This window comes from Lynx canadensis, chromosome B4 (assembly GCF_007474595.2).
Source record: "Lynx canadensis isolate LIC74 chromosome B4, mLynCan4.pri.v2, whole genome shotgun sequence".
Taxonomy (NCBI): Eukaryota; Metazoa; Chordata; class Mammalia; order Carnivora; family Felidae; genus Lynx; species Lynx canadensis.
Window position 1 is genome coordinate 46,561,487 of NC_044309.1, and position 15,991 is coordinate 46,577,477.

The 15,991-nt window shown below is 46.0% G+C and overlaps 1 protein-coding gene across 2 annotated transcripts in view; it reads left to right on the top strand.

Annotated features, from left to right (window-relative positions):
- Positions 1-15,417, top strand: part of FAM234B (family with sequence similarity 234 member B) — a 35,276-nt gene extending 19,859 nt beyond the window's left edge. For both annotated transcript variants that reach the window (XM_030321833.2, XM_032593913.1), the window contains exons 6-13: positions 2,911-3,058; positions 3,418-3,559; positions 4,562-4,705; positions 4,869-4,950; positions 7,920-8,075; positions 10,425-10,542; positions 12,103-12,323; positions 12,905-15,417. In XM_030321833.2, coding sequence (XP_030177693.1) covers positions 2,911-3,058; positions 3,418-3,559; positions 4,562-4,705; positions 4,869-4,950; positions 7,920-8,075; positions 10,425-10,542; positions 12,103-12,323; positions 12,905-12,910 — 1,017 coding nt within the window. In that variant the 3' untranslated portion in view covers positions 12,911-15,417. The remainder of the gene's footprint in view (positions 1-2,910; positions 3,059-3,417; positions 3,560-4,561; positions 4,706-4,868; positions 4,951-7,919; positions 8,076-10,424; positions 10,543-12,102; positions 12,324-12,904) is intronic.
- Positions 15,418-15,991: the final 574 nt, after the last annotated feature.

Sequence of the window (15,991 nt, forward strand, 5' to 3'; positions counted from 1 at the left end):
TCTCAACTTTAAGTTTTTACTCCTAAAGCTTTTCCTCAAGCTTGTGTCAGAGTTCCTCTAAGTCTTTTTCTCAGACTTCCTATGTGAGTTTGCCAGGAACAATTGGCAGATAATATTTGTGGAAAACTGTGGATGTAGATGATTTTGCTTTATTTGGTAGCATATGTTAATTTTTAGTAGACCTTGTGTTTGCTGCTGTGATTTTTGTAATGCATATGCGTGGAGTATAGTTATAAAATCTGCAAGTAAAATTATTTAGAATAGCGTGAAATCTATCAATGTTTTGTGTTTTCTGCCAGGAGCACCAGAGACTAACTGAAAGTGCTTCACCAATCACAAGTGTTGAGGAGCACTGCTCTAGGACACCTGGCGATACTTTTGTAAGATGAAAACAAAGAAGTTAGGTACATTTCTGAAGGCTAGTTTGTTTTAAGGGTGCTTTCTGTTAGTTTTTCTTCAGCTAGCCAGTTGGTCTCAAAGTAGATTGAACCCAAAACTCAACTATTGTTTACATAACCTTTTTTATTACAGTCATTGTGAAGAAAGAGACCAGGGTGTAGGGAAATTTTTGAAGACTATGCCCATCAGGGAGTGATTATCTGAAGGTGCCAAAGTGGAAAGTATGGGGAGTTTCTTTTCAATGGAAGTATGGTTAGCAGAGGCATAGCAAGAAATTGAAAAAAGTTTCTGTATCCTGGATAAGTTTAAAAATCTCGGCCTTAATACCCCATTTGGCTTCTTATTAGCCAGAGGTGGTTGACAGGCTAGAGGTTCTGGCTTCTAAGGACCCTCCGTAGTGAGGTGGCCTCTATTAGAGGAATTAGCTTCTTGTCTGCTCCAACTCTGTGCTTTTTTTTTTTTTTTTTTTTTTGTCTTAACCAAACAGCAAAAAAAGTGTATCACCCAACTTGTGTCACAGAATTATTTACACATTCTGCCTGAAAAGTTGATAGATGGTTGATAGATGGTTGGTAGATTAAAAAAATCTTAGTGAAGCAATGGGTTTACAGCAGTAGCCTCATCTTTCTACTGACCTCTCTTGACCATGATGCCAGCAACAAAGAACCTGGGAAACTTAAGCTGGTTTACTCTAAGCTACAGTATAGAAGGCTCTCTCTTCTTGAGGAATAGAACATACGAGGTCTATGACTTAGAGTGACTCTGTTCTTAGATCTGGGTTTAGAATGAGGTGGGCTTGGGACAGTGGGACCTGGTTTGGGGTGAGAGGAACTGATCTGGTCTAGAACAGTTTGGATCTTCTAGGTGGGAAGCCATGTGGTGAACCCTCTTCCACTGTGCTATAGTCTGATACGGTATTCTAGACACATTGGCATCCATACTCTCCATGAGTACTCAGGCTAATGGGAATATCACTGATTTGTAAGGCAGTTCATTTCATTTTTGGTCAGGTCAAGAAAATTCTGTCACATTGGTGAGAATTCTGTTTTCTCATAGCTTCTACTCACTGTTCCAGCTTCAGCCCCACAGAGCTACTCTGAAAGAATCTAATCCTCTTTCTACATGCTTTCATGTAGGCCTATTAGCCCTTAGCCTCGTCCCACTACACCTGCTACTCTAAGGCTACCCCCATTCTTATACTGTACTCTGTACAAAATGAAGTCTAGACCCCTCTCTTTCTTGCTTTCTTTTCCTTTGCACTCCATTTTATCCATATCTCTTTTAAAATGTGGTACCCATATCTGAAAACAATATTCTATTTGTGATATAGCCAGTTTTACCAGCATAGGGAAATTATTACTTCTTTAGATATAGGCTTTATATTTCTATTAATGCAGCTGAAGATTGCGATAGCCTTTCTAAGATTTAGTTTTTGTTTATAATCCGTTAAAGCACCCACACCTCTTACTTAATCAACTCATTAGTGGCCCCATTTCTTCTTTCAGATTTTGACCCATCTTCCAAGCCTAAGACTTCTTTGAATTTTGAGTTTGTCATATAGCATATTAGCTATCACTTTCAGTTCCATGATAAGCTTGAGATAAGCTATTCATTCAAGTCTTTGATGAGAATGATTAGTAGCAATGGGATAATGGCAGAGTGCTGTGACATCCCACCAAAAGTCTCCCTCTGGATTGGCATTGACTCTTACTCTAGGTGCACTGAAAACCATATCTTTTTATCTTGTCCAGAAGAATTCATGATGCTAAACTTCGTCAAAAGCTTTACTTAAGTCAGGATATCATGACAATCCTCATATTGTAGTGACCGGTGACTCTATTCCTAAAGAAAACCCTTTAGGGCAGGGTTGACAAACTGACCTGCAGGCCAGATTTGGCCCACTGCTTGTTTTTCTAAAGTTTTATTGGAGCACAGTCATGCCTCTTCATTTATTATTATCGATGGCTGCTCTCACACTGTGGTGGTTGACTAGTTGCTACAGAAATCATCTGAGTTGCAAAACCTAAAATATCCACCTTTTGACTCTTCACAGGATAGGTTTGCTGATCTCTGCTTGAGGGTTGATAGTGGCCAGGCTAGACATGTAATGTTATGATGGGAGAGACTGCCCGTGTTGATTTTAGTTGGGACCAAATATTACTGGGGATTTCTGGGTATGAGAATAGAGACCCAGCAGTCAGCTGTCCTATACTTAGCTCTCGGCTAGAACTCTGTGCCTCAGAAGACTGTTAATCAGCAACAACCATGCTTCAGAGAAATTGCCTGAGCTACCATGAAGATGCTTTTTGCACATATCTAACAAGGAATGGGACATTGGCTTCATTTTCTTGCTTCCAGGGAAAAAAAGGGAAGCAGGTTTGGCTTTGTGCTGTGCAACTTTGGGAAGTGTTTCTGAACCCTTAGCTAATCAGAGCGCAGTGACTTCTGTAGAAGCTACTTGATTAGGAGACGATATGACATCTATTGACTCCCGTTTTTTTGCTTCTTCAGCCAGATCTGTGCTTTCTGCTGGTGTCTGGCCGGACAGGGAGTCCGGTGGGCCGACCTGTGAAGTACAACATCGTGGGCGTGGGGAATCTGATTGGTCCTCAGGTTTACGTCACCACAAACGGGGCTGTCTATATCCTTTTTGGCTTTGGTAAGAATTAAGTGTAGTTTTGCTGCTGTTCCCCATCTGTGTGTGTGCGTTAGGCCTCCCTTTTGAGACAATGAAAGCTCGGAATTGCTGTCACCAGCCCTATTGCCCCCTCCTGTCCCAGGGGCCTCTCACTCTCCCCCACCCATTGCGGGTTATTAACTCTGCTTTTCTCAGCTGCCTTCTCCAAAGACTGTGCAGCATCCGCTTAATCACTTCTCCAGTTACTCCATGTTGAATATGTACTGGGTGGGCTATATTAGACCCATCTGATTCGGCTCTGTGTCTCTTGCTCAGATCCTCACCCTGGGAGAGTTCTAGTAAATTCAACTTCTCAGTGTTGGTTCTTCCTGTGGTGCTAGGAAATATCCAAGCTGTCGCCCTGCGGGACATTTTTGTTCAGGCCCAAAATCGAGACAGCTTACCACCTTCTCTGCAGATAGAAGAGCCAGAATGGGAGAAGCGAAGATCTATCAACCTGTCTGAGCTCATTGACATTTACAGGTAGGGCAGATGTCTGACTTTGTCACAGTGAGATCTGAGATCTCATGTGTTATAGAGTCTCCAAGTTTGGTTGGGCTGGTGAATAAGTGGGCAGAAGTTTGGGGGGAAACAGTGCTGCCCTTAATATACCATCTTCTGGTCTGGTGAGTTAGAAACTTTCTTTTCTTGGTAACATAATGTGTTGATAGCTATGTGTTGGGGATCATGATTTGTGATCACTCTGCACATAGGTTGCAAAGAAGGATATTTGTTTAGGGTTCTGAGAGTGGGATAGGTGAGACTGGGAACCCTTCAGGTAGGGAGACAGATTTATTTAAAATGCCTGCTTGTAAAACTGTGCTGAAGCATCTGCCCTACTCTTTTTCTGTGTTTTTCTCTTAGTTAAAAACTCATTTTGGCAGAAGCAAGGCTAGCATCCATGAAATCTTATTTTTTATTTTTGTTTATTTCTTAATCCAAAGCATGCCATTTTCCACATGGAGTGGATTTTACCCATTTAACCCCAGGCCTGGATGGTAATTGTCTTCATTCTATTCTGTCAGAAGTTTCAAATCATTTTCTAGCATTTTCTCTGGCAGTATCACATTGTTTCAGTCAGTTTGGCAGTTGTTAAATAGAATCGCCCCAGTTGTCCAGACAGAGAAATAATTTGATGCAGTGTCAAGTGAGTTGCTGTCCAAGCTTAGTGACAGTTTCAGGCCTCCTGTCCAGGTTTCCATCCGCCTTCCTTGCCATTATCCTTGGCTCTGTTATCTTTCCCAGGGCGTCTAACATCAGAGATACAGCTCTGCAGCGCTTCTCCTGGGAGTTCCTTTTGAACTTGCATGAATTCTCTAGGGATGTTTGGTTTCTAAACTGAGATTCCCTGGAATGACAGAGTGCCCACCTGATGAGATAATGGTGGGAGATGAATACAAGAGTACCAAGACCAAAAGCCCAAGCTGGTGGGTTGGGAATCTCATCCCAGCTGGAGGCTAACTGTTGGGCTCTTGTTTAATTCAGTGATGGTGTCGAGCTACTCCAGATGGTGAAGGCACCTGATTCCAACTGCAGCAACCTCCTGATTACAGCCAGACAAGGCCTTGTCCTGCTGCGGGGGCAAAATCTGACACCTTCCTGGACATTGAGCCTGCAAGGCCTGCACAGGTTTGCAGCGTGTTCCTCTGTGTGTTTGTCGTTCTGATCCGCTTTCCCATGTGTCAAAATTCCTCAGGACAATCGCTTGATATGTGGGGCAATGCAGGAGAAGAGAATTCCTTGTTTTCCTCTTCTTCTTATTCACCACTGATCACTGTGTTCTCATTTGCAGCCAGCCTACTCCTGGGTATTTCACTGATGATCAGACGTTAGACTTCCTTCTACAGATACAGGATGGAGTTGGGATGAAAAAGGTAAAACTTTGGGACTCAAATCAATTGAAACATATATAAGGTATATATGTTGTGTCCAGCCATATGCTAGGCCCTGTGAGAAATAAAAAGAACCTAAAATTTGGTCCCTTCCTTCAGAGAACTCAAACTCTGGCTGATGGATAAAATGAAAACTCACAATTCGGTGCTACAATCTATAGCATTGGAAGCCTGTCTAGCTAACTTCCTTCCTGTACATGAGTTCCCACTTCTGGATTCTTTTTTTTTTCCTTTTTAAAAAAAATTTTTTTTGGGGCGCCTGGGTGGCTCAGTCGGTTAAGCGGCCGACTTTGGCTTGGGTCATGATCTCGCGGTCCGTGAGTTCGAGCCCCGCGTCAGGCTCTGTGCTGACAGCTCAGAGCCTGGAGCCTGTTTCAGATTCTGTGTCTCCCTCTCTCTGACCCTCCCCCGTTCATGCTTTGTCTCTCTCTGTCGCAAAAATAAATAAATGTTAAAAAAAAAAAATTAAAAAAAATTTTTTTTTAGTGTTTATTTGTTTTTGAGAGACAGAGACAGCGTGAGCAGGCAAGGGGCAGAGAGAGAGGGAGATACAGAATCTGAAGCAGGCTCCAGGCTCTGAGCTGTCAGCACAGAGCCGGATACGGGGCATGAGCCCATGAACCGTGAGATCATGACCTGAGCCGAAGTCGGACACTTAACCGACTGAGCCACCCAGGTGCTGCCCGCCTCCCCGCCACCCTCCCCACCCCCCTTTCTGGATTCTTAACTCACAGTTAGGCAATAGGAACCTTCTGAAGTCTCTTGGTGGGGAAAGGCAGGCATAAATGAACTTAGTACTTCAGTACATATCTTCCCAAGATTTCAGAGAAGGCAGGATATCTGGGGTGGTTGGGTTGTTATGAAAGACTTAACAAAGGAGGGAAAGATGATGAGCAGAACCTGGAAAGCTGAACCACATTTATATGAGGAAGGGTGGTTGGGAAGGCTTGTTAGGTTAGAAACACTGACACCAGTGGCCCAGAGACAGAATGGTATGGCATGTTCCATAGGTCTTCCTGATTTTATGTGAGGTTGCATATTATGAGGTTATAATGATTGGATAGACAGTTTTCATTCTTATTACAGGGAGAATTAGAGTTTTTAAAATTTCTTTTTTATAACTGACCAATCTTTTCAGCTTATCTTTACTGTAACATATATATTTATATATTATGCCCTGTTCCCTGTGAGCAAACACAACACTTAATCATCTCCTCTAATATCTGTCAAGTTCCGTGCCAGATGCACAGATGATATCTGTGGAGACACAGCAGTAATGAAGACAAGGTCCTGGTTTTGTGTAGTTCATAGTCTTTGGGGTGCCTGTATGCACACAGCCCTACCACATCGTGGTGGGTAGGTAAAGGAGGTCTGCACAATGCCATGGGGACGTGGGGAGCAGATAGAGTGCAGGGAGTCAAGAGGTGCTTCATGTTGGTTGCAGGTGAGATGTTCAAATCATGAGAGCAGAGAAGTGGTTTGCTGGGTCGGTATATAAGGGTAGGCCAAGGGGTATTTCCTCCAGAGAGATCAGAGTGAGCTCAGCTGATGATGGAGGGCCCTGAAAAGCAAGGCTGCAGAATTTAGGTGATGTATTGGAGGCAGTAGGGTTATTTGGTCATGAGTGGAGGACAGAGCCGATGACAGAAGCATCACTTCAGGGAGCAGTTCCAGCAGTGCTGTCCAGGAAGGAAGCGATGTCTGGTTGTGTTTCAAAAAGATTTCAGGTAGAGATTGGAATTTCCATGGGCATTCCAGCGGGATTAAGGGAGAAGGGGATATGTAGCTTGCTTAAGAGCTGAGATGCTGAGGGTTTGGACCTGGAATTTAATCCTGGCTCCACTACTTGCTAGTGACCTTGGGTGAATTACATAATCTCACCCAACTGCAGATTCTACATCGCTTTATAAAGTGGGAGTATCACCTATCTTCATAGGGTTATTATGACAGCTAAATAGTAGGTGTGACTGGATAAAATTTTTTAGTGTGGTGTCTCAAGACTTTTTTCCTCAGACTGCCGGAGGGAATCTTGAACTGCTGGCTCAGGGGAGTTTGTCCCTCTGTGTGGTTCCAGGACCTTCCATGAGGCAGAGTCCGAGCACGGACAAAGAAGGGCAGGACCCAGAGGCTGGAAGAATAGGGAAGTGATTGTTGCCAGAGCTACAGTCCTTCCGTTTATCCAAGAACAGACCCTTGAGGAGAAGGGCCATAAAGACAGGGGCTAGAGGTGGATGGGGAGTTTCTTGTGGATTTTGGCCGAGAAGAGGCTCTAAAACCGTGAGGTATGAGGTATTTGGGGTGAAAAGGAGATAGCAGTGTGTCAGGGATGATGAGTTCAGGCCCCTTAATTCTCCTTTGAGAGACGCAGCTGAGGAGTAAATCTAAGTAAACTAAGTGAATCTCTTAGTTTATGTGTTCATCTGTTTAGATGTGCTCTTTTGAATTTGAGACCACCCTGGGGCTGAGCTACATGTGCCGTGACATCATCAAACCCAGAAAGCTTTTAGCACAGCCCATAGGACTTGCGTCCACTTAGTCATTGTTCCCTAAAGTGGTGGCTGCAGTGGCGGGAGGGAAGGAGCGGGAGTAGGTGCTCCCCTCCAAGGGCCGCTCTCTGTCGGAGCACTGTCACAGACCCTGAACAATCTGAGTCCCTTCCTGTCCCGGGCCTCCACCCTCTCACCCTGAGAATGAGAGGTGGATCAGATGATTAACATCTCCTTCCCACTGGAGAATTCTACAATCCTTTACACTCTACAAAATGGAGACAACGGCTGCTGAAAAGCGGGGCTTGGTCCCTAGGTCTTATATAATGCTCTCCGAACACCCAGTTTGTTCACATGTAATAAGCTCAACCTGTTAACACATCTCGGGTTTTCTTTGCTCTGTGTGTTTTCTTGGCCTGCTGCCTTTCTGGAGACGGGCTGTACTCACAGGCTCCTCTTCTGCAGATGATGGTGGTGGATGGGGACTCGGGCTCTGTTACCTGGACCTACAACGCTCCCTGCCACATGAAGGAAACGCCAACCACCTCGGCGGTTACTTCAGATCAGAAGTCTGTCTTCCTCTTCTGGGCCGAGGGGATGTCGACGGTAACTCCCAGTTCTGTAAGTGGGCCTGGGGGGTGGGGGCCTTTGTCATTTGGTGAGGTGATAACTGCTCTGCTGGGCTGATTGGGCCTGCTGGGGTCCATGGAGCCGCCATGCTTCCGGGTGGCGGGGGTGGATCACAGCAGCACTCGAGCAGGCAGGGCAAGACCCTGCTTCCTCCTGAGCGCTGCTTGCCCTGGCCTTCCTCTCGGCCGAGCATTGTGCAAGCCGACAGCCCCTGGCTGCTGGCTGCTGACAGTGGGAGGCTAGATAAAGGATAGGTCTTCTAAAGCCACAAGGTCCAGATTTCCAGATGATCCATCTGTGCCACAGTCGAAGAGAACTAACTGTGACTGGTGTGGAATGGGCAGAGGACGTCTCATGGAGGGTGAGGCTGGGCTTTGAGGCGAATAAACGGAGCCTGCAGAAACGGTGTGGGGCTGGGATGGCAAGCAGTTGGAGAGGATGACGAGGCTGAGGCCGAGGTTGAGGGTTTACCCGGGGGAAGTGTGGGAGAGAAGGTCCTATGCCCAGAAGGCAGATTTTGGAATGTCTTAAGTGCTATACACAGCATTTCAGTGGGGCTGATGAGGCAGGGTGCCACCTGTATTAGGTGCCTGGGAGTTTTTGGTAAGACCCACCCTGAATGAGTTCAATTAAACACGTCTTGACCAGCACTCACTCTGCGCCAGATGCCGTGTTCTCTGTAGGGACCTAAGGATAGCCTGGAAAGAGTGCTGGTCCTCTAGAGGAGAAGGCAGATGGTCCCCAGATGGGGGGGGGACCCCAAAGGATGAAGAGTCCTGAGTTCATCAACCGTGCACTCTTGGACGAGCCACCTCACTTTTCTGAGCCTCATGATCTTTATCTGTCAGTGAATATGCTAATATGTTCCAGTTTGAGGATCAGATTTACTCAAAATCTAGGTTTTAGTCCTAATTCTGTTCTGCCCCAACGTGTGCCCACGAATAGTTTGCCTAACATTTTAAACTTCCCGGTTTCCTCATTTAATAAAATGAGGGGATTAGAGCAAGTGACTCTCAAATGTAAGTGTCTATAAATAACCACAAAACAAAGGCATGTCACACATGCCGCAAAGGAAGCACAAATAAGAGGTTTAGGTGGAAGCACAAAAGGAGAGGATATTAATTTTGTCTGGGGCAGTTAGAGAGCTTTTTGTGAAAGGGGTGGCATTTAGGTGTGGGACCTAAGGCTGAGAATTGTATTAATGCATGGAAGTGGGCTGCAGGGATTGTTAGACAGTCTAAGGGGGAAATAGGTTGGCAGAGGTTAGAGAGGGCAAGGGCAGTAGAGGTTGCTGAAGCATGGGTGGGCAGGTAAATAATTGTAGGAAGAGGCTGGAAACGGCAGATTTGGATTAAATGCCGTTAGACCTTGGTTTTCAGGCTAGGAATTTGGGCTCCATTCCCTAGGCAGTGAGGAGGGAGTTTGACTCCTTGCTTGTCACGTGGACAGAGCCAGAGGTCTGTCCTCTCAAGCCTGGGCTCCTGAGCGTGTGTGTGGAAAACGCCCTCTTCTGTGTGGTGGTGGGAGCGTGGCTGCAAGCTTCCCACCTGTGTTTCTCCTCACTCAGTGGACTTCTTATGCTAAGAATATGGGGTTCCACTTCCTCCACTAGCAGAGCCCCAGGATGCTCCCAGGGGAGGGGAGGTCCTCGAGGAGCTTGGTAGAGCAGTTATTTACTAACCCATCCGTGGTATTTTTGTGCATTAACAACCGAATGGCTGCACACGTGCAAGAATGGAATGTCATCCTTGCGCAAAAGTCACACCGGTAAAGGAAGGGCCAATGTGCATGTCTTCTGCAAAGACGACTGACACTTGGGCCTTGGAATTTTTTTTTTAATGATTTGCTTCTGTGTGGCCAATGCTCTGTTTATCTCAGGAACTGAGAAGAGTTTTGTGGATTTGAGCTTGACACTTGTAATTGGCTTTAATATCCAGTGAGAGGAGACAGATGTCTTTTCAAACATACATTTTGTCTCCACAAAGCCCCACCTACTGCAAGAGATGTTGTAATACTCCACGGGCAGAAGACTGGGAGCCGCCCCATCAAACTTCTCTCCTGGGGCATGCACATTTCTGTTCTTTTTTTTCTCATAAGGGAGAGGGCATTTTCCAGCTCTAGTGGTTTGAAGAAATTAGTGGTTAGTCTGTTTTGAGCCCTTTGAAATATGTGGAGTTTTTATATGGGAGTTTTTCTCAAACACATGCTTGTATTTGGGGTCAGGTCATAGCATCAGAGAGGAGTGAGTAATCACTGTCCCCTCTGCCCTTTTCGTCCGAGGACCTCACATGTGGGAACGTAGAGTTACCTGCGTTCTTCCTTTTTGCTTCTCATTGTCAGGACGCCATCCCGGGAACTGGGCCACCCAGCCTTCACCACCTCTACCTCCTGCACCCAGCATTCCCCTCTCTTCTTCTCGATCTGGCCAATGCCACGGGCACAGTGACGGCTTCAGAGGGTGAGTCCCAGTGACAGTGGGGACTGCGTGCACAGCGAGGGGAGGAGATGTGCTGGCTGTGTGTGTGTGAGGGTACCACCGTCCTACCAGCGGAGGGATGTGTACTTTCAAATGACAGCTGAGCACTCCCATGCATTTTCCCTGGCGTCCTGGTGCCTAGGGCCATGGCCGGAGTGCTCCCTCTGGGAGGAGCACTTGGCTCACAGGCTAAGGACCCAATTCTCTGAATAGGCCTGAAAGCCGAGGGCCAGTGCAGCCCCATGTCCCAGAGGTTCTTGGGGGGATGTGATTCCCACAGCCACTCCTTCAGCAGACATTCACTGAGCATCACCTGTATGTCAGGCACCATGCCAGGTGCTAGGAATACAAATAAGACTGGTTTCCCGACCCTCCAAGAGCTTAGGATTTAGAATTAACTGTGAGGGATATGATGGAGGTAGCATGTTGTCCCCAGGATATTGGTTTAGGATCAGTGGGAGGCTTTCTTTTGACTAGTACAAGTAAACATGCCATTGCGTAGAAGTGGCTGCCAAGAGAAAAATCAAAGGAAAAAGAAAAAAAAAATTTTGCCGGAATCTGACCACTCATAATTGCTATTAACATTTTAGAAGTATTCCTCAGCTTTATATATGTATGTAAATAATACCATACAGCAAAATCTGGATCCTGTATTGGAGTCCTGTGATTCAGGTGGTCAAAGCTCTGGAAACTCAGCCACTGCCACCTCCTGGTCTGGAAGTGTCTGATGGTCTCCTCCACCGAGATCCTTTGCCTCTCTCTGGCCTAAGCAAGTCTGTAGTCCTTGCTGTGGGTATTGTGGAGAGGAAGACCAGACTGGCCCCTTTTCCTTTACTTCTGTGTTCTCTTGCCATTCACAGACTGGCTCACTGTGCACAAACTCATTTGCCTTGAAGTTAAAGCCAATGATTGTGGCTCTCAGTTTGTTGAGATATATCGGGAAGAACACCTGATCTGGAACTTGCAGGCATACTGGCCTGCTGGCTGTGTGTGTGGTGGGGGGCCGGGGTGGGGGAGAATCCTGTGATTGGATCTAAATGAGCCGTTTCTCAATATTAGCATCAAATATTATTCAGTGAGGGCTAAATGATGGTGATTAAGAATGCAGACCATTTTTATGATCCCTGTTTTAAGGATGAGGCCAAATAAGCACTGGGGAGGCACATAGCTTCTGTGACCACGCACTGACAGTCCAGGAATTCTCAGAAGTTCTAGTTTGTCGTGCTCACTTTTTTACCAAATTGTCACCAGAGTTGGCATATCCTCATTTCCTGATTTGGGGTTTTCTTGGAAACAGCTTCAGAGAAGGAAAGGTTCAGAGACCGAGAGGAATGTGCTGGTTTGCCGGCCACCAGTCATTCCCACTGTGCACCCACTGCCTAGCTCAGTGCCCTGAATTTATTAGGTGCTCAATAAACTTTGTGTATGAATTAATGAAAGAGTAAATGAATGAATGAATCTAGCTGCTGAACCGAGCCACTCTCCTGTTAGCAGAAGTTTTTGGTCTTTATGTTAATTGCTCTTGTTTTTGTCCTTCCTCAGTTGGAATTAACGACCTCTGGAAAGATGCCTTTTATGTTACCAGGACAACAGGGCCCAGCTCCGAAGGCCACCCAGCACCCCTGGTGGTCAGCAAGCTCAGTCTACGGTGGGCACTGATGGAAGGCCAGGTGGTCCAACTCGAGGATACCACCCCCAAAATTGGCCGCGGGGAGCTGCGAAGATTCCTCTCTAGGATAAAGTTTGTTGATCTTCCCTACCAGGTGAATCGCTTCTGAAAGAAATACTTGGTTACCACTGAGGGTTTGGGGCAAATACTACCAACTCCGACTTTGTTCTCTAGAAGGTAGGGAGAGTGGGAGTCTTCTTGGGTGTCAAGAACCAGTTGTTTTAGAGCAGCACTCTTTTCTTAGGGTGCTTCATGACCATTCAGAAATATTCAATTGTTTTTAGCTGGGGATGGTACCATCTCCCTTAGGGGACATTTGGAAATGTGGGCTCATGGTTTTCACGGTCTCAGTGACTGAGGTGGGTGGCTTCTACTTTAATTTTCTGGGTTGGGCCTCGTGGTGCTAACGTCATGCAGTGATTGTGGCGGTTACTCCGGAGAATTATCTTGCTCAAAATGCTAATCCCCCACCCCTCAAATACTGTGGTCTAGTTCAGTGTTCATGAGTTTGTCATGGAAAAAGGTAAAGTTTTTGGACCTTTCTGGAAAGACTTATGAACTACTGGGGCTAGACAAAAGGACAGAAAAGTAGAGGAATAGCCTGACCTTTAGGTTTCCTCCAGTTCTCTACCATGAAAAAAATAAAGTCTCTGATGCTTGTGCTCTTTCCCCTAGATATAGTCTGATGGAATCTTCAGTCTCAGAAGAAGTGAGCAGGGTGGTACTCTCTCTCCCCCATCAGCGCAGAGTCAGTGCTTTGGAGAGAAGGAAGACTTCAACCTCATTTTACCACGTCTGCGCAATTGTTGCATAGCACTTTGGAAGGCGCATCAGAGTTCTTTGATGACAGCACCATCCATTTGGCTGGGGTATCTGACCTACGTTTTCAGTCCCTGCGTTAACCCCCTCTGGGCACTCTGTGGATAGTATGCAAATGTGAATCTTCCATGTTGTTTTTTGTATGTCTAATTTATAAACTCTTACTGGGAAATTCCAGTGAAGTTCTTCCCCAGAACATTTTGTTTTGCATCATGCCACGCGTGTGTATGTATTAGTATTGTGATGAAACATTTTCTAGGTCTGTTTTAAGCTTCAGGGACCCGGTTTCTTGTCCTTCTGAAATACATCTGGGTTATTTGGTCATCTTGAGATGTCAGGTGCCCTGCCTCCAATATTCAGGGCCACTTGTCATTTCCCTCTGTATTCTCTCACCACCTGTACCTTGGCTTCTTCCCTACTTTAACAGCAGGGAGAAGACTGGCAGTGAGGGGCTGAGGTAGCCATCCAGGACTTTATCATACAGAGCCTCCCTCCTCACACTTTCCATCTCTATATTCTTAGTTACCATAACCACCACCATATTCCTGTCAGAAGGGGAGCCAGAGTAGTATAGTTGGGGACCGACCTCTAACAATGGTATCATGTGGTCTTGATTGTTCTGCCCTGCCCATCATGACCTTTTCACGGCAGTAACGTCAGGAGTGCTTGTGCGTGTGTGGTCCTTATGTGTGTGAAGTCAGGAACGATTGAGGTGGGTAGCCTTATCCCTGCCTCATCTCTACTCTGCTTTCTTAGCATCTCCTATGGGGCATCCTCCTTATCGCCTCTCACTTGCCGAGATATTTTTGCTTTGCTTGCATGACAGCAAAGCTGTTTCTGGAGTTTTACTCTTGCTTGAGTCCAGTATGCAACCATTTTGCCTGCACATCTCCTTCCTTGTAGAGCCTTGGAAGCACTGTATTTTGGGAAAATTCCCATGTAAATATTATAACTTTTATAATTAAGTTCTTTGGAATTACTTCCAGTGCTTATTTCTTCCTTCTTCAATACATATGTTACTTCTATTAAGTTTTCTTCTAAACTTCTAGGTCATTGTTTGTATAGCAGAAAATCCCACGTTAGCCGGTGAAGAACTGCTTTTCTTCTTGAATAATTTTGATAGGTCATGCCCGAGTGCAACTCAGGTTCTGTCTTTGCTTGAGCCTTTGTGTTTTTAGCTTGTGTTAATAAAGGGAGTCCAGAAAATTTAGAGATTACAGAAATTTAGGGATCCCAGATTTAAAGGGATGTATATTACTTGCCCACTGGTTGGCATTATGACATAACACGAGTTTGGTAGCACTAGCAGATTGGCCTGCGATGTTTCTTGGAAACCCCCTTGCCATAGTCTCTGAAAGCAAATCTGGTTTCAATACTTTGGGAAGCACGTGTGGGTCCAGCTTGTTGTAAACTTGGGGAAACAATTAATTAGATGAAAACCCAAGAGGATGGGGATGATTCTAGATTCATTTCTAGGGTTTGAATCTACTTGGGTGGAAGAGCCTAGGATCTTGTTTGGCCTAGTAGATAATTCTAAGGACTAATCTATAGTCAACTGAATACCTAAAGCTTGGGTTGTGGTCCTGTGGCCTGGGCTGAGCCATCTATGCCTAAACTTCGTTCTCTACCATGTTGAGGCTCTGTGGGAAGCCAGCCACTTTAGGTAGAGGAATAAAATGCAAGGTCATTTACGGAGGACCTGCTCTGGGGGGATCCTTTTTGGTAGAAGATTGTGTTTATGCTGGGTGAGTCCCAGAACTATGTAAGAGGAAGCTAGGAAAGCATACATCCCTACATTCTTCGTGATGTGTTTACAGACTAACTTAACATAGGCTGTTTTGACTATAATTTTCCCGTTTTGCTAGACACAGTACAAGCTGTCGTCCCTCCTGCAGTCATGCAGAGGGTAGAAATGGTGGCTGAGGACTGAGGAAGCTTCATCTGACCAGCTTGGGTGCTGGTCTGTCAGATAGGTCCCCACACTTCCTTCTCCTTACAGGCACCCACCCAACCTGACATCTAAGATAGGAAGAGCTCCTCCCTTCCCCCCACTCACAACATGGGGAGCCGGCAAGGCCAGCGTGACTGCCACTTAGGGATAGTAGTGACTTCCGCAAATGCAAGGGGCTTCCTTCGCCCAAGCTTTCCTCCTTGCTATCCTTACAGCCTCTTCGATCCTAGACGGCATCCCCCCATCCCGTAGATGGTCTCTACTCCTCCTTGGCGGTGTGGGATGCTGATACCAACCCCCTTGAATGTGAATTGCTACTTTTATTGCCCATACTACAGAAGAGCCAGCTGGTATATGGTCAGGAAGCACTATTAAAAATGTGAATTGTTGCAGAACAAATAAAAATTATGTGTAGAAACATGCTTGTGTGTTATCCTTATTCTCCTTAGCCATTGGAATGGTTTCTTTTCCCTTACGGAAAAGAGAAACGGTGAGTGGGTGGATGAGTTGGGGCTCCAGAGAGGAGTATGTGCTGTGGCCTTGTTCATTAGAGACGTCTCCCTTACCATAAATCCCAAGAGGAATAGCCTCAGTGGACCCTTTCTGGAAGTGGACCTGTCCCTGCATGCTGTGGGAGCCTTCTCGTTTATACTAGTCTCCACCAGGAGGTGGCCTCTGGGTTAATACCTAATTAAACTTTTATTGGGTACCTTCCTACGTGGATGCAGGACACTGCAGCAGGCAGTGTGGAGGACATCTGTCCTACATGTCCAAGCTCCCGGAAGGGCCTTCGTTTTCCATTCTGAGGCTTCCAGGAAAATTCAAGTGCATCGTGGAAAGGTGAGTCACAATCACCTGTTGAGTTGCCCACCTCCATTCCCCCAAATCCCAGATAGGTGACCAAACTGATAAACTCCTAAAGGACAGGGACTGTGCTGCTTAGCCCAGAACCTGGCACGTAACAAGCAATCAGTAAAGGAGAGGAGGTGATT